The sequence below is a fragment of the Lathamus discolor genome, chromosome 3, assembly GCF_037157495.1.
Source record: "Lathamus discolor isolate bLatDis1 chromosome 3, bLatDis1.hap1, whole genome shotgun sequence".
In the NCBI taxonomy this organism is placed as follows: domain Eukaryota; kingdom Metazoa; phylum Chordata; class Aves; order Psittaciformes; family Psittacidae; genus Lathamus; species Lathamus discolor.
The window spans coordinates 2,184,905-2,199,455 of NC_088886.1; the positions used below are offsets into that span (position 1 = coordinate 2,184,905).

Sequence of the window (14,551 nt, forward strand, 5' to 3'; positions counted from 1 at the left end):
GGCTTGGAGCAAGATGCTCCAGTGGAAGGGGTCCCTGCCCGTGGCAGGGGTTGGAGCTGGGTGAGCTTTAGGGTCCCTTCTAACCCAAACCATGCTGGGATTCTATCATCTGACACCCAAAGCTGCACATACAACATTGGGTCAGGTCAATGTCTTGTCCAAAATCAAATCCTGGATGAAAGTTTAAAGGCAGGAGCCACAGGGAAACTCAGTGATGGAGCTGCCAATCCCATCCCTGGCTGCATGCATGATTTTAAATATCCCTGGAGATGTCTGCTCCTGACCAGGGGCTCAACCCCTGCTCTGGGAAAGTCAGGGTTAGCCATCACTTTGAAGACAGACCGTGCCACTGAGGGATGCCTCCCACCAGCTGTTAATGCAGAGGGGCAGTTTAGAGGATTATTGCCTCTACCATAAGCATCAAGAAAGTTTCCATGTCTCCAAGAGGATTCCCTGGTGGCTGTGGACAAGGCTGGTGTATTTATGGCAACGCTGCCATTACCCCAGGGTATGGATGTGGCTGGCAGCTGTGAAAACACCAGTGCTCCCAAGGCCACCAACTGAATGTCACTGTTTTTATGGACTAAAGTTTGACCTTTCAGTGCATTTTACGACAGTGTGTAGTTCGTACCTATTCTGAGCGGCTTCATGCCCTGCATCTTTAAACACTTCAGCACTTCTGCTCTACTTTGCAAGGCAGCCACCATGGTTCTCTGTGGAGGTGGTAGAGATTTCCTTTCCCTTCACTTTGGTTTGGAATGAGTGCTGAAAGCAGGTCAGAAGTGCTCCTCCTACACGAAGGAGGACAGAGCACTGCTGCCTGAGTCCCATGGAATGACATCCAGAGGTGGAAACGATGAGGGTTGTGGCCGAGCCTGTCAGCCCTTCCGCCGGCTGGAGCGTAAGCCCTGAGCTAAATCACTTTTCAATTGTCTGACTAAGAGGACGTACGTCCAGGATGGAGAAAACTCAATGGCCATAAAGAGGATTGAAATTCTTCCGTCTTGGCAGAATGTGTCACTTCTTGTTCTGCTGGACAACATTTCTGTGCAGCAGGAAAATGGCTCTCAGAGGGGCCAGGCTCAACGTGCAGATGTTTGCTTTGGAAATCGCACATGCCTCCTTCAGACACAACAGGATGTCAATAGAACTATTAACATTCAATTGTAACGTACTGGGGAGGCAGCTTAAACAACAAGGTGATGAAAATTTCCTGCAGCACATGTTCCAGAGCACTTTTAAAGTGAAGAAAGAAAACCATTCTCTATGGCTCGCTGATGGCTTCACCACCACCCAAAACGCTCCAGGGCTACCCAGCACCGATGGTGAGAGATCAGTCCCTTCGGAACCAGGCCACTGTTTCTTTAAACAAACATCCCTAATCATGGAATAGCCGGCCAGCTGGCTGAGCATTGATCTTCATGATTTTGATGTAAAGAGGTAATATATGAAGGCAGGCTGAGAAAGTTGGGGCTGTTCAGCCTAGAGAAGAGAAGCTGTGTGGAGACCTCAGAGCAGCTTCCAGTGTCTGAAGGGGGCTACAAGGATGCTTGAGAGGGACTCTTCATCAGGGACTGTAGTGATAGGACAAGGGGTGATGGGTTCAGTGTTAAACACGGGAAGTTCAGGTTAGGTACAAGTAAGACGTTCTTTGCTGAGAGGGTGGTGAGGTGCTGGAATGGGTTGCCTGAAGAAGTGGTAAATGCCCCATCCCTGGCAGTGCTCAAGGCCAGGTTGGACACAGGGGCTTGGAGCAAGCTGCTCCAGTGGAAGGGGTCCCTGCCCGTGGCAGGGGTTGGAGCTGGAGGAGCTTTAAGCTCCTTTCCAACTCAGCCCATTCTATGATCCTCTGATCTAGAGCTTTGCAATACTTGCATACTATATTGTAACCACTTCCTTGTTTCGCTCCAGAACAGACATGCCACCTCCCTTTCACCTCCGCCACTAGCTGGGATTTCAACAGTAGCCATTTTGTGCAACTCCTTTCTTGCATGGCAAAAATGCCATTTTGAACCTCTATGAAGCGCACATGTGAAACAAGAAATTAACTGGGGCTCACATGAGGAGCACATGGGCCTTTTCCGGCCAAGCCTTGCTGAAGGATTCATTTCTCATTAGGTTAACAAATAAGACAGATTTTTCCAACAAAATCACCATGTGGTTGAGTGAATAATTTTGAAACCACTTGGCTTAGCCCAAGAGGACATTTGGAAACAATTATCATCAATTTTGTTACTTATTCAAGCTGAAAACCCTCAATGATGACTTGCTGGAGTCATTTAGGAACAGCAACCAAGACACCATTATGTAAAGGTTGGAAGATGTTGAGGCAAACATAAATTACCAGCTTCATTACAGACTAACCGGGTGAAATTTTATGGCCTGTGCTACACAGGTCAGAACAAAATCTGGCCTTGAAACCATTTAATCTACGAATCAGAACTAGGGATGAGCTGGTTCATCTCAAAAAAAGAGAGATATCCAGCTCCTTTTGAGGTTTATATTGACAGAAACAAGTATTTCTTTGATATACTTAGCACACAGCACTCCATCAACCTCGAACTTAACTGGACAGATTGTGCAGTGCACAACTGCTCTGCACAAGGCTGAATAAACACCGCTGTCAGACCTTTCCAGTGTCCTCAAGTGGATCTTGGCTGGGAGAAGCTCCTAACGCTACGGTTCAATGCAGCTGGCATTGCTGTAACTGTCTAACATGAGGTGCAATGTCAGTAGGTTTAGGAGGTGCTAATTAAGGAGGCTGGGGGCTTTGAAGGCAGAAGGAGGGGGAGAGCAGAACTGCACTTTTTCCAGCCTGGGGAACAAAAGGAAACCAACTCACTCTGGAAACTGGGACACAAAGAGCGCAAGATGAAGAGGCACTGGAAATGATTTGATGCCAAGGGGTAGGTAAAGGAGCCTGAACAGCCTTGCGGGTCTATATGAGCTTCAGGCACAGCTGGATGTCAGGGTCAATCAGAACAATCTGAACAGCTGGCTCTTTGCCTAATTGTGCTAGAGAAAGCAGATGAATTTGGTCTGTGCTTTAGAAACACAAGCCTGGGCAGTACAGAAATGCAGCTCCCAGCCAATTACCTGGGATTTTTCCACTGACGCTGTGTGTTTGTCGCACATTGGGCTGATTTCCATCCCTCTCTCTCGCTCTTTGTCTCCCTGCTGGAAGAACTCCTCCATGATCCTGTCCGTCCATTGCCGGTACAGCTCCAGAGACTTTGTGGGATTACTCAGGTCTGCACAATGTACCATATTTCGGAGAACCTGCAATTACATTAATCAGAAAAGTCGTAAAATCAAATGGAAAAAGAGGATGGTTTCAAGCTGTATCTGCTTGCTGAGTTCAGAACATTTAACCACAAGACTCTTTGATTATGCAACAGCCTACAAAAGTATTAACATCCCAACAGCTCCATATATGAGACTGACTGCTATGGTCCACTTCAGGACTGAAATATGCCCTATGTTTTTCAGACATCTTACACAGGGTGTAGTTGTAGCCATGTGAATGACATCATACAGGTTTGTTTTTGAATGCAGGTGCTTCCCACCATTCAGACTTTATTTCCATGCTCTCAGGTGGTTAAATGCTCCTGCCTCATTAAATGAGTAATATCCCTTCCACACACACACAAACACTGTGGCTGCAAGGACCTGGACAGCAATGGAGTGACCCGTTTGAACATCAGCAGTCTTAAATAAAAGTGTAAGGAGAGGTTTCCCTGCTCTTAACAAGTTGGCCATCGAAAGTGGAGAGAAGATCAGGATATATCTTGTCCTACTAACTATGAAACCCTGCTCCAGTTTTAGTAACTGCTTCGTTCTTTCTGCAAATAAAGGATTAGATTATACAGGGAACAGACTGCACATCACTAATTTCAGCTCAGTGTGAGAGTTGCCTTAGGTAAGGGGTTACAAATTCACAATGCTCCAGCAATCTTGCTGTACTTTTTTTTTGACAGGAGGAACAAATGGGAATAAGCAGCAAGGAAATTCAGGAGCCCTCAAAACCTCAGCCTTGTAAGGCTGATCAGCTTCAGAAGAACGTGCATGTTTGCAGCTCCATGCTGTAAGTGCTAAAACATAACCCCATTTATCTAAAAAACATGGGACTATCTTGTGCCTCTTTGTGGTGCAGAACAGAAGAAAATCTAGGTCAGTAGCTTCTATATTTAAAAGTCACGGTAAAAACCGGAGCATGGTTTCACAGAATCAAGGAATGGTTTGGACTGGAAAGGAGCTTAAAGCTCACCCAGCTCCAGCCCCTGCCACAGGCAGGGACCCCTTCCACTGGAGCAGCTTGCTCCAAGCCCCTGTGTCCAACCTGGCCTTGAGCACTGCCAGGGATGGGGCAGCCACAGCTTCTCTGGGCACCCTGTGCCAGCACCTCAGCACCCTCACAGGGAAGAACTTGTGCCTAACATATAATCTAACAAGATACATAAAATCCGGGAAACCGGCTGACCTACCTGTATTCTGTCTGTGTAGTTGTCCAGAAGGAGGACCCCTGAACTGGTCACTTTCTTGGTTTCCACCATAGTCTTCAGATCAGCTAACAGACTCATATGCTTGGACATATCCGTGGCCAGCACCTTTACAGAAGTGAAAACAGGATCTCAGTACAGGCAACCACGCAAAGCAGCCAGTCTTTTGTTTAAGAAGAGGAGCAGTGTATGCATAGCTCATACCATGTCAATGACCATCTTCCTGAGCGTCTGACGCTGCTTCTTGGTCAGGTTCTGGAAGATGTCACAGTGCTCCTCTTGAAGCAGTTTGAAACCCACGGCGAGATGGTGGTTCTCCAAGACAGATTCATCATTGTACATCAGGGCTAGCTCAGAATCTAGCAAAGCAACACAAACATGTGAGTCCTGCCCGTGAAATGTGTGATTTCAAACAGCAAACTCTTGTCCTGAGTAATGAAATGCTGATCTCTATGCAACAAATTGGGCAAAGTTTCCTTCTTTGGCCTCATGTGTGCCAACAGCGTGCGGTTTTCCAATCTGAGCACATATGTATATAATATAAACAGCCCTTTGCTCAGTTCTAATGAACGAAATAATACTTGGTTGACTTAGTTACAGGCTTCGGAATCACTGACAACAGAGAGCATGAATCCTACAAACACACTTTCCATAAAAGAACAATACCCATCTTTTGGAATCAAGATACATGCTTAGGCTGTTGCAGAGCACAATATGAACCGCAATATTTAGCTTCATTGTTGTCAATAGCAATAGTGTTATTTCTCTTTTATTAACAATAAAATTTGCACTCAGGCCTGGAAGAATTATTATGCATTAGCAAGTAGTAATACTCATAAGCTTCAAGGGCACTTTGCAAATTGTTCTACAATAGCTTCCTTTGTTAGGAATTTCATTGCAATTACTGCTTATTTCATAATGTCTAACTAGTTTACTGCACAATAGTTTGAGAAAGTCATAACGGGTGACCCCACTGTAAGGGAAAATGCAGTTCCATTAGATTCCAAGTTTGAGGATGAAGTTATGACTGTATCTGAAACAAAACTCACTTGTGTTAATGAGAAATTGATTGGAGACCCCGGGGTGATCCACATCATGAATTGCAGCTGCAAAGATTGCAGCGAGGATTTCCAAATCAGTGAAGACAGCCTAGAAAAGAGAAAAGGAATTTATCAGAGAAGTCCTCATGTTTTATCTCTCAGCAGTTTGGGAGGCTGATGTAGAGAAAGAAACTGTGCTTTTTAAATGAGTTTTCTGAGGGCAAGACATTTAGGCAGAAGAAAGGTCGACAAAGCAGCATGTGCCCTTTTAAGATGAAACAGAGATTACAGGTAAAGCTGCTGCTGAAATTTCTCACTGGTGATTTCCCTGGCAGTAAACTGAGCCCTCAGAAGAGCAGAGAGCACACAGCCTTTTGCAAATCTGAGTGCTACTGGCCACCGGCTCAGCTTAAGGTTTCCCTTCTATATTCACATAGGCAATGTGGTGCTTTTAAGCCTCCATCCCACCTTTAAACCCAACAAACAACTGCCCAACACAAAGCACTGAGCTCAAACTGAGAAACTCACATCCAGTGCGGGGGTAGAGAGCAGAACGTGTGTGGACTGGGCAACATCAGCAGCGTGGAGGCTGTTGTGGTAAGCCACATCAGAGTGGTAGTGGTCTTCTAGTGTCATCATGTACGTCACGAAAGTGTCTGATGAGATCTTGAATGTTTTCAGTAGATCTCGCTCCTGTGTAATAAATGGTACAAGGATACATGCAGATATCAAATGAGGATGTCATGCAGTAGAAGGCAACAAGACAGGAAGCAATTAGGAGCTCAAAGAGCAGCAGATTTGATCAGAAAACCACCAACCTGAAATATCGCGTACATAATGCAGGTGAGCGGCCGGTTGTGGGAATACCTGGCCACGTTGAAGATGTTGAGACCCCACTTATTCAGATCCTCCAGTTCCTTTGGAAAGGACAAAAAGGGAATGGTTACAATCTTTTCCAAGGCAATTCTGCCTTTAGCACTTGCTCTGCATCTTTTGCATTTTCCAAATGTTTAAAGAGATGCAAATTCAATGCTCATTGTGGGAATTAGGTGAGTGAACGCATGTACTTAAAGCACACCGAGACAGAGGAACTGGAAAGGGCTGATGCCAAAGCACTTGTGCAAGGAGATGCCATTTGTGTGGCAGGAGTTATGCGTGATGTGTGTTTCCAGGCTGCAAGAAGAAATGCCCTGGCAAAGGCCCCACAGCCAGTCTGCTGGACATGGCGTTGTTATAGTTTCCTATGTCTGATAACTGCTCTCCTCAGCCTCCATCATATTTTTATTATTATTTTAGGGATATTTCCAAGGAATTTACGAACATAGAATATGCTGTTAGGGCCTGGAGCCATTAATTACAGTATTTGTAATGGCCACATCACTTCAGGGATGCCAATTCCAGTTTTACAAGGGGATACGGTCCAGCCAGCCAGACCATCCCCAGCTTCCAGATAACTCCCAGTTCTCACAGAACTGTCGTACCTTGGCCAGATGGTCTTCCTTTTCTGTCTTCACACCAAATCTTGAGATGCTGGTGTTATTTAAGCTTGAACTATGCATTAATTTTTTCACTCCACTGATCTGTGTCATGAGCTGCTGTTTTTTCTTCTTCTCTCTGTCTTTCTGGGTGGGAGAAGGAATCTCCACATCATTCTGCTTGTCTGTAATCAAGAAAGGTGGAATGAGTCAACGTTGTTTGCAGTGTGAGCACCATCACACCCCGCAAAATGAACCCTTAGCTCTGCTGACTAAGTTCAAGCCCACATGTTTCTGCTGGGGCCTTCTCTATTCTGGGGACTGAACTGAACCAAAAGCAAAGCAAAACAGTCACTTAATCTCCGTTTGCCCTTGGCAAGGCTGACCCTTCCCACTGAGCCCTGCTGGGCTGCCTTCAGCACAGCCATTGTCAAGCTGCATCACTTGGGGACACGGCACGTGTCCAGGACACAGCTCTCCATGCCTGAAGGGTACCAGGTTCTGCTTATGGATAGATCTCAATTAATTTTTCTTTCCTATTTTCAGGAAAATAAATGTATATTCAGACCAACACATTTTTCCTCAATAAAGATGAAAAGTAGATATAAGTTTGTATTTTCATATCCATTCTGTTGTTACTTATTACGGCCAAACCCATCTCCATATCCCCTGCTCTTAAAACACCAACCCAGTAACAAATTGATGTCACTGATTTATTAAAGGTTTACCCTTTACTTATGTATAGAATATCTATAACATAGAATCATAGAATAGAAACATGTATAACATATATAGATGGATGACTATATTATATATAAAATGTATATATATGTATAGCATATATAACAATGACATGTATAGAATAACTCAGCCATATTTCTGTTGTCAGGCTCGGAGACAATGACAATATTAATGCACATTAAGTAGGCATCTATCTAGTGGGGCACAAACTTGGCTGAGGAGATGTGTTGAACAGATAAGTCTATCCACATATGCTACTGACTGTCTTTACCACTGATTTATCTGCTGCATTAGAATGGACATAGAGTGTCTCATTACTTTCACGCTAACCATGAACTCTCAGGAGAGGATGCTATAATCTGTTTGCACCTTTGCATCGCTGAGGACCTCTGGAGGACTAAACATCAAGGCATTAGTTACCTTTGCCTTGGCTTAATTAAATATCTCTCAAATAAGAACTACCAGTGTGTCTGCAACACTGCAATTAAGAGAGAAGCCATTATTCACAGCCACAGTAAGCTGACATCAGTGGGTGTTTCCCTTGTGTCTTTCTGCAGAACAACAGAAGGACTTTCCTCTGTATAATCTCTTTAGCAATGACTTACACCAGGGTAGAGTAAAATGGACATTCTTGAACAGAAATGGCCAGTTTGTTAAATCAAGTCCCCATGGTGGTGGCAGCAGCAGCAACACCCTTCACCCCTCAGGAAAGCGCAAGTGCTGAAAGGCCATTGTGATCTTCCTCATTCATGTGGTGTGGCCAATGAACAAGGGCCTGTAGGGACAGGCCAAGGGGAATGGCTTGAACCTGCCCGAGGGGAGACTGAGCTGAGCTCTTAGGCAGAAGCTCTTCCCTGTGAGGGTGCTGAGGCGCTGGCACAGGGTGCCCAGAGAAGCTGTGGCTGCCCCATCCCTGGCAGTGCTCAAGGCCAGGTTGGACACAGGGGCTTGGAGCAAGCTGCTCCAGTGGAAGGGGTCCCTGCCCATAGCTGGGGCTGGAGCTGGGTGAGCTTTAAGGCCTCTTCCAACCCAAACCATTCCAGGGTTCTATTCTATCGAAACCACCAGTTTTCATCTTTGTCCTTCATAGGGATTTAAAGCTGAAGTCCTTGCTCTCACTGACCAAACTGACAGCAGTTCTGGCCCCTCTGGTCCCTTGGCTGTTGGTGCCTTCCTCAGCTCATTTAATAAAGTCTTGAGACTGAATAAAAGTGGAGGGTTTAATATCTATGTTAGCCCCTCTAGTACTGGTTGAAGATAAATTAATAGATAAATCCTATTCACTTGTTTCGTTCTGATTGCTTGTTCAGCTTCCCCAGTCGTAGACTCCTGTTATTTTGGGCATTAAATTTTCAATCAAAAGGGAGAAAAAAGTTATTTATAAAGGTGTGACAGCACGAATTCCTAAAAAAAGCTTGAAGATCCTTTTAAAAGCTTTACTCATTTCTTTTTAATATGCGCAATTAAGCCGCAATCTGCCCCAATCTGGTGAGCCTGCGCCACTTGGCAACACAGCCCAAAGAGGCTGAGTGGCTCTCAAACTGTCACAAACCGGGGAGGACGTCACCGTTACAAGACTGTGTGAGAAGAAGCAGAATAGGGATGAATAAGACCCATTGTCAAGACCTGCAAAGGGAAATGCAGTTACCTGACCCAGCCCAAATGCAGGGAATAATAGAGCCCCATTAGCACCAAGAGTGGCTTCAGCTAATTAGTCCCTGGTGCAATAGAGACTCCTCTAAGTTGACTGTAGGTGTGGTTTATGGGTTTTACATTAGGTCCACAGTTTCAAGCCACACTGGGTATCTCTGTCCAACAGATATATGCCTACTGGTAAGAGCTGCCTCAAAATGCAATGGTGGTCACGCTCCCCAGGATGCTGTGTATGCCCCAGGCTCTTTAGCTGAAGCAGCAAGGCAGCCTTGCTTCTACTCCCTGCATTAAGTCATGTTCTGGATGTCATGATGAAGCTAAGAGGTAAGACTGGGCAAATGGATTCCCACAAAGCAGCTACAGACTTACATGGATTACTAGTGATGTGATGTGTCCTAAATGCACGCAGTAGTTCCAGTTCCAACTGGCTACTGAAATCACTATAAAATCCCTTAATGGGAATAATTGTGTGTCATACAGTGAATGCATTCTGAGACGTCTTAACCGCAGGGCACGAGTCCCCACGAGCTCCAGCATCCCACATACACTCAGCACTTGAAGCTGTTGGACTCAGCAGTATAGAATCCCAGCCTGGTTTGGGTTGAAGGGACCTTAAAGCTCACCCAGTTCCAACCCCTGCCACTGGAGCAGCTTGCTCCAAGCCCCTGTGTCCAACCTGGCCTTGAGCACTGCCAGGGATGGGGCAGCCACAGCTTCTCTGGGCACCCTGTGCCAGCGCCTCAGCACCCTCACAGGGAAGAGCTTCTGCCTGAGAGCTCGGCTCAGTCTCCCCTCGGGCAGGTTCAAGCCATTCCCCTTGGCCTGGCCCTACAGGCCCTTGTCTCAAGCCCCTCTCCAGGTTTCCTGGAGCCCCTTTAGGTATAGCCCAAAGCTTCATTTTATATGCAAATGGTCACACATTCTAAAGCTGCTGGAGAACACAGAAGATTCAGGGGTTTATAGCAAATCTCTTTTGTAAACCCAGAGGATTCATTCCTCTCAGTAGTCCTACGAGATCCAACAAAACTAATGACATCCAAAATACTGTTCCTACTCTTTATTCTGACTTCCAGTGCAAAATGAGCAAATACACACAGAGTAATATAGAAGATAAAATGGCTGGGCTGAACCTGCTTCTCTGACCCCTGTCTCTGAAGGGGGAAGATGCAGCTGCATGAGGCAGCAGTTGCAAGGATGGGACGATGCAGCTGGGCTTGTGTGACTTTGTCCTTTATGTAAGGTCAACACAGAAGCAAATACTGCACAAGGCAGCTACCAGCAGCTTAATGCAATCTGAGCAGAAACCTCTTTTCATCTGGAGAAGGCATTCCTCTGTGGATAGACTTATCCAAACCCTGTATTATTCCCCTCCCTTGATCCATTTTGAAAGTGAAAAATCAAAACTAATGCTCTGCCCTAAAGGCAAACTGGGCACAAGTGCTGACTGGTGGCTATGAGGCTTCCATTCATCATGAGCTTTGAGTCACCCGAAAGCTTGGGATGTGATTCCTTACCCAGGAAAGTGTTGGAAATGTACTCGGACACCTGGTTACCGGAGCGGCTCATCTCGGAAAGGTGTGTCAGCTCCCGGTTCAGCATCCTCTTGAACTGGGAGGGAAAGAGCACAGACAAAAGATGGTATTTTTCTGGATGCTTTTCCAAATTCACACAGCTTTATCAGAAGCGAGTTCACAAATGAGATGTTAAAAGCAAAATCCTGGAGGTATTTGGAATGGAGTCAGCTGCATATGGTTTCATTTAGATACTGCTCAGCAGCATCATGACGAGAGATTTCCTTTCAGTACACTAAACTGCAAAATTCATTTCCTCCACAGATACATACTAGTTTTTACTGCAAGGAATGAGAAGATAACGTTGCAGGTAATCTCTCTGAACGATCAAATTCTTGCATTGGTTTTAAATCCCACATCCTATAACCTTCTTTTGTTCTGCGTTTCCTAAGTTTGCTCCATTTTGTATTATGCAAGTAAAAGACAACTGCATAGAAGAGCATAGCAGAGGAGAAATATGCCATAAATCTGACCATCTGCTTGGATCATTGCAGTAAAATGCAGGATTCAAGCATTGATTCACTCAGAGATACATGCTACGACCCTCCTAATTTTACAATCACATCTTTTCATTGCTGCATCATGTTATCCTGCACCACTGAATTCCCAAAGGGGGGAAAAATTGCATACATGTAAGCTGCATGCACAGTACAAACGTATGTACATCTCTTGCCCTGCGGTACACACAAATAACCATTTAAAAGCACGTTTTCCTTATAGAGGTTCTATCCAAGCAATAGAGCACAAAAACAGTCACTTACAAGCCTCGAGGATTTAAACCCACCTTAATATAACCCCAAGACACAGACAATAAATAGTTGGCTTCAGGCATTTTGGAAAACTCCTCAGCACCGTCCACAAATCCTCACGGAGAAGTCGCCGGTCAGATGGGAATGCTCCTCGGGCACACACGCACACCCCCTCCCCAGTCAATCACAGAAGGCAGCATCCATCAGAGCCGGCGATCCCCCCGAACCCGGCGGTTGCTAATCCCAGACAAAGCCAAGCCCGGCACAGCATCTTTGCGGAGGGCTGAACGTGGGTGTATTTGCTCGCAGGAGAGAATAATGAAATCAGGGGCTGCACGGAGGAAGGAGAACTGATCCAAACGCATTCAGCTGGAAGCACTTAGGGATTACGAATGGTCCTGGTTGCTTAATTGGCTGAAGGGGGTCCCCACTCCACCTCAGCCTTGCCCAGCTGCTCTCTCTGACACGAAAATGATGCTGGTTTCCGAGGGGCTGCCAGCTCTAGTCACACAGCCATCTTTTGATGAGGGAGATTAAAATGGAGGAAGCTCTGTGCATATTTAAATAAGTCAAAAGTAGGCAGTAGCTCTTCTCCATTTCTGCTTTGGTTTAATCCTCTTCATTAGATGCTGAGGATGTCCAAAGCAAGGATTCGCATAGGGGTTTTGAAAAGCATCATTTTCACTTTTTCAGTGAGATGAAAGAGATTTCTCCCTTACATGGTGAAGGGCAAAATGCAGCAATGTAGCAAAGTGCACCTTCATGACATAGAATTATTTTTCAGTAATAAACTAATAATTACCTTAAATCTGTAATGCCAGTGTGCGCTTAATAAATCCTTCCTTACAAGTATATATTCACAACCCCAATGTCAAGATTCAATCCTTTCTGTATTTTTCACTTGAGACTGATATGCAATGACTTTATTAGGAAGCTGTAGCTGTCCCTTTTAGCATCAGATCAAAAGCAAAGCCCGTTGCACTGCGTATGTGATAGAGATCACAGTGAGGAATCGCCGCTGATGCGCAGCATTCGCTGCTTTAGGACGTCCTTGGTGACTGTTGGCTGCAATACACTGCGCGACAGCAGCCAGCATTCCTAAAATAAAAGTGCAATCTGTGGTCTAAAATCATTTCCTTTCTCCATTAAACGTTATCAGCCTCGCCTGGAATGGCATCACGGGGCTTCCTCACGTGCTGCAGGACATGCAGGGATGGGGGAGCTGGTGCTGCATCGCATCCCCTTGTCCCTGCTGCAGCAGCTGATGCAAGCAGGGAGATGCGGAGCCTGCGGACAGCCCATGCAGAGCCTGCAGCTCCCTGAAAATCACCCCTTGCTGGTCATGCATGGCTCCACCTGTGGCTCAGCACCATCCAGATGGGACTGGCCACAAGAATCACAGAGCAAAATGAAGCTGTGAAGGCACTGTCTTCTCTCCTTAAATTCATGATTATCAGAGGTGGAAAGCTGATGCCATCTCCCTTTTGCCATGTGAGCAGACCAAAGATGGGTGCCATCTGCTTGGACTCTGTCACCACAATCTCTGCTGTCTTCTCTTACAGCAACCTGCCTTGCCCTGACAGTGTGAATGCCCACTTTCCCGGTTACTCAACCAGTTTAAATATTGTCTCATAGGATCTGGGCAAGAGCAGGATGTGAAGGATGCCATCTCATGGGATACAAACAGGAGTGGGCAGTGAAAGATGCCATCTGATGGGATATGGGCAGGAGTAAGACATGAAAGATGCCATCTTATGAGATATGGGTGGGAGTAAAAGATGACAGATGCCATCTCACTGGATACGGGCAGGAGTGGGATGTGAAAGATGCCATCTCATGGGATACAGGCATGAGTGGGATATGAAGGATGACATCCCACAGTGCTGGGTCATGGGCTTCAGCTCACAAGGTCCCCAGTAAACTTCACGTCAACCAAGAGGGACAAAAGCCTTTTGAAACTCCTAAGAGAGACCTTAGTGATGGAGAGTGAGTGGCAGGAAGATAAGAACCAAGCAAAGAAAGCCCGTGGGAGGAGGAGAGCTCTGACCCCGTCATTCCTCACACTGACGTACTTTGGCTGGTCACAAGCCCTGGCCACCAACACATGGATGCTCCCACAGGCTCCCAGCGAAGCATGTGCTGAAACGCTGCCGTGGACCGAGGCCTTTATCTCCACACGGAAAACACCACAATCAGATGATGACACAAACACCCTTTCGGCAATGTTGAATCAGGCAGGTTTGCCATACAATCACCCCTTTCAGGCAAATAATCACAAGGGGTGGGCAAACAGCTGAAAAAATGCCTTTACCTCACAACTGCCTTCCTCCAGGACAAAGGGTGGCTGCTGCCTTCTCACACAGGCACAGAGCCATTACTTGGGTTCCACAGGGTCACCCAAGCCATCCACAGCAGAGATGAGGCCAGATACAAGACCTTGGGATTCTCCTCTCTGATCTTTAACCAGAAACCTGTTCCCTTCATCTCCTCCAACAGCCTCACTCCTGCTCTCTTTTCCAGGCTTTTAATTAGCAGCCTCTTATGAAGGCAGACAGCAGGATCCCAGTGCTGCTAAAAGCACTGCGGGGGCCAGACCCAGCCGAGACACCCACAGCACTGTGAGAAAACACACATGCTTTGCAAAGCTCACTGTGGTTTAACGTCTGAGTGATGCTGGCACCTAAGGAGGGTTGCTTAGAATCCTGGAATCAACCACGTTGGAAAAGCCCTTTAAGCTCACCCAGTCCAACCGTTCCCAGCCCTGCCAAGGCCACCCCTGCCCCATGGCACTGAGGCCTCGTCTCCACGCTGTGTGAGCACTTG

The 14,551-nt window shown here is 46.2% G+C and overlaps 1 protein-coding gene across 5 annotated transcripts in view; it reads right to left on the minus strand.

Annotated features, from left to right (window-relative positions):
* PDE4B (phosphodiesterase 4B) overlaps positions 1-14,551 on the minus strand; it is a 226,341-nt gene that overhangs the window by 2,560 nt on the left and 209,230 nt on the right. For 4 of the 5 annotated variants that reach the window (XM_065673102.1, XM_065673104.1, XM_065673105.1 and 1 more), the window contains 8 exons: positions 10,923-11,016; positions 7,021-7,199; positions 6,358-6,456; positions 6,068-6,232; positions 5,549-5,648; positions 4,704-4,858; positions 4,485-4,607; positions 3,097-3,279 (listed from right to left, as the gene is read on the minus strand). In XM_065673102.1, the coding sequence (XP_065529174.1) occupies positions 3,097-3,279; positions 4,485-4,607; positions 4,704-4,858; positions 5,549-5,648; positions 6,068-6,232; positions 6,358-6,456; positions 7,021-7,199; positions 10,923-11,016 (1,098 nt within the window). Of the gene's footprint in view, positions 1-3,096; positions 3,280-4,484; positions 4,608-4,703; positions 4,859-5,548; positions 5,649-6,067; positions 6,233-6,357; positions 6,457-7,020; positions 7,200-10,922; positions 11,017-11,763; positions 12,509-14,551 lie in introns of those variants that run through there. The other variant, XM_065673106.1, reaches the window with a different exon arrangement.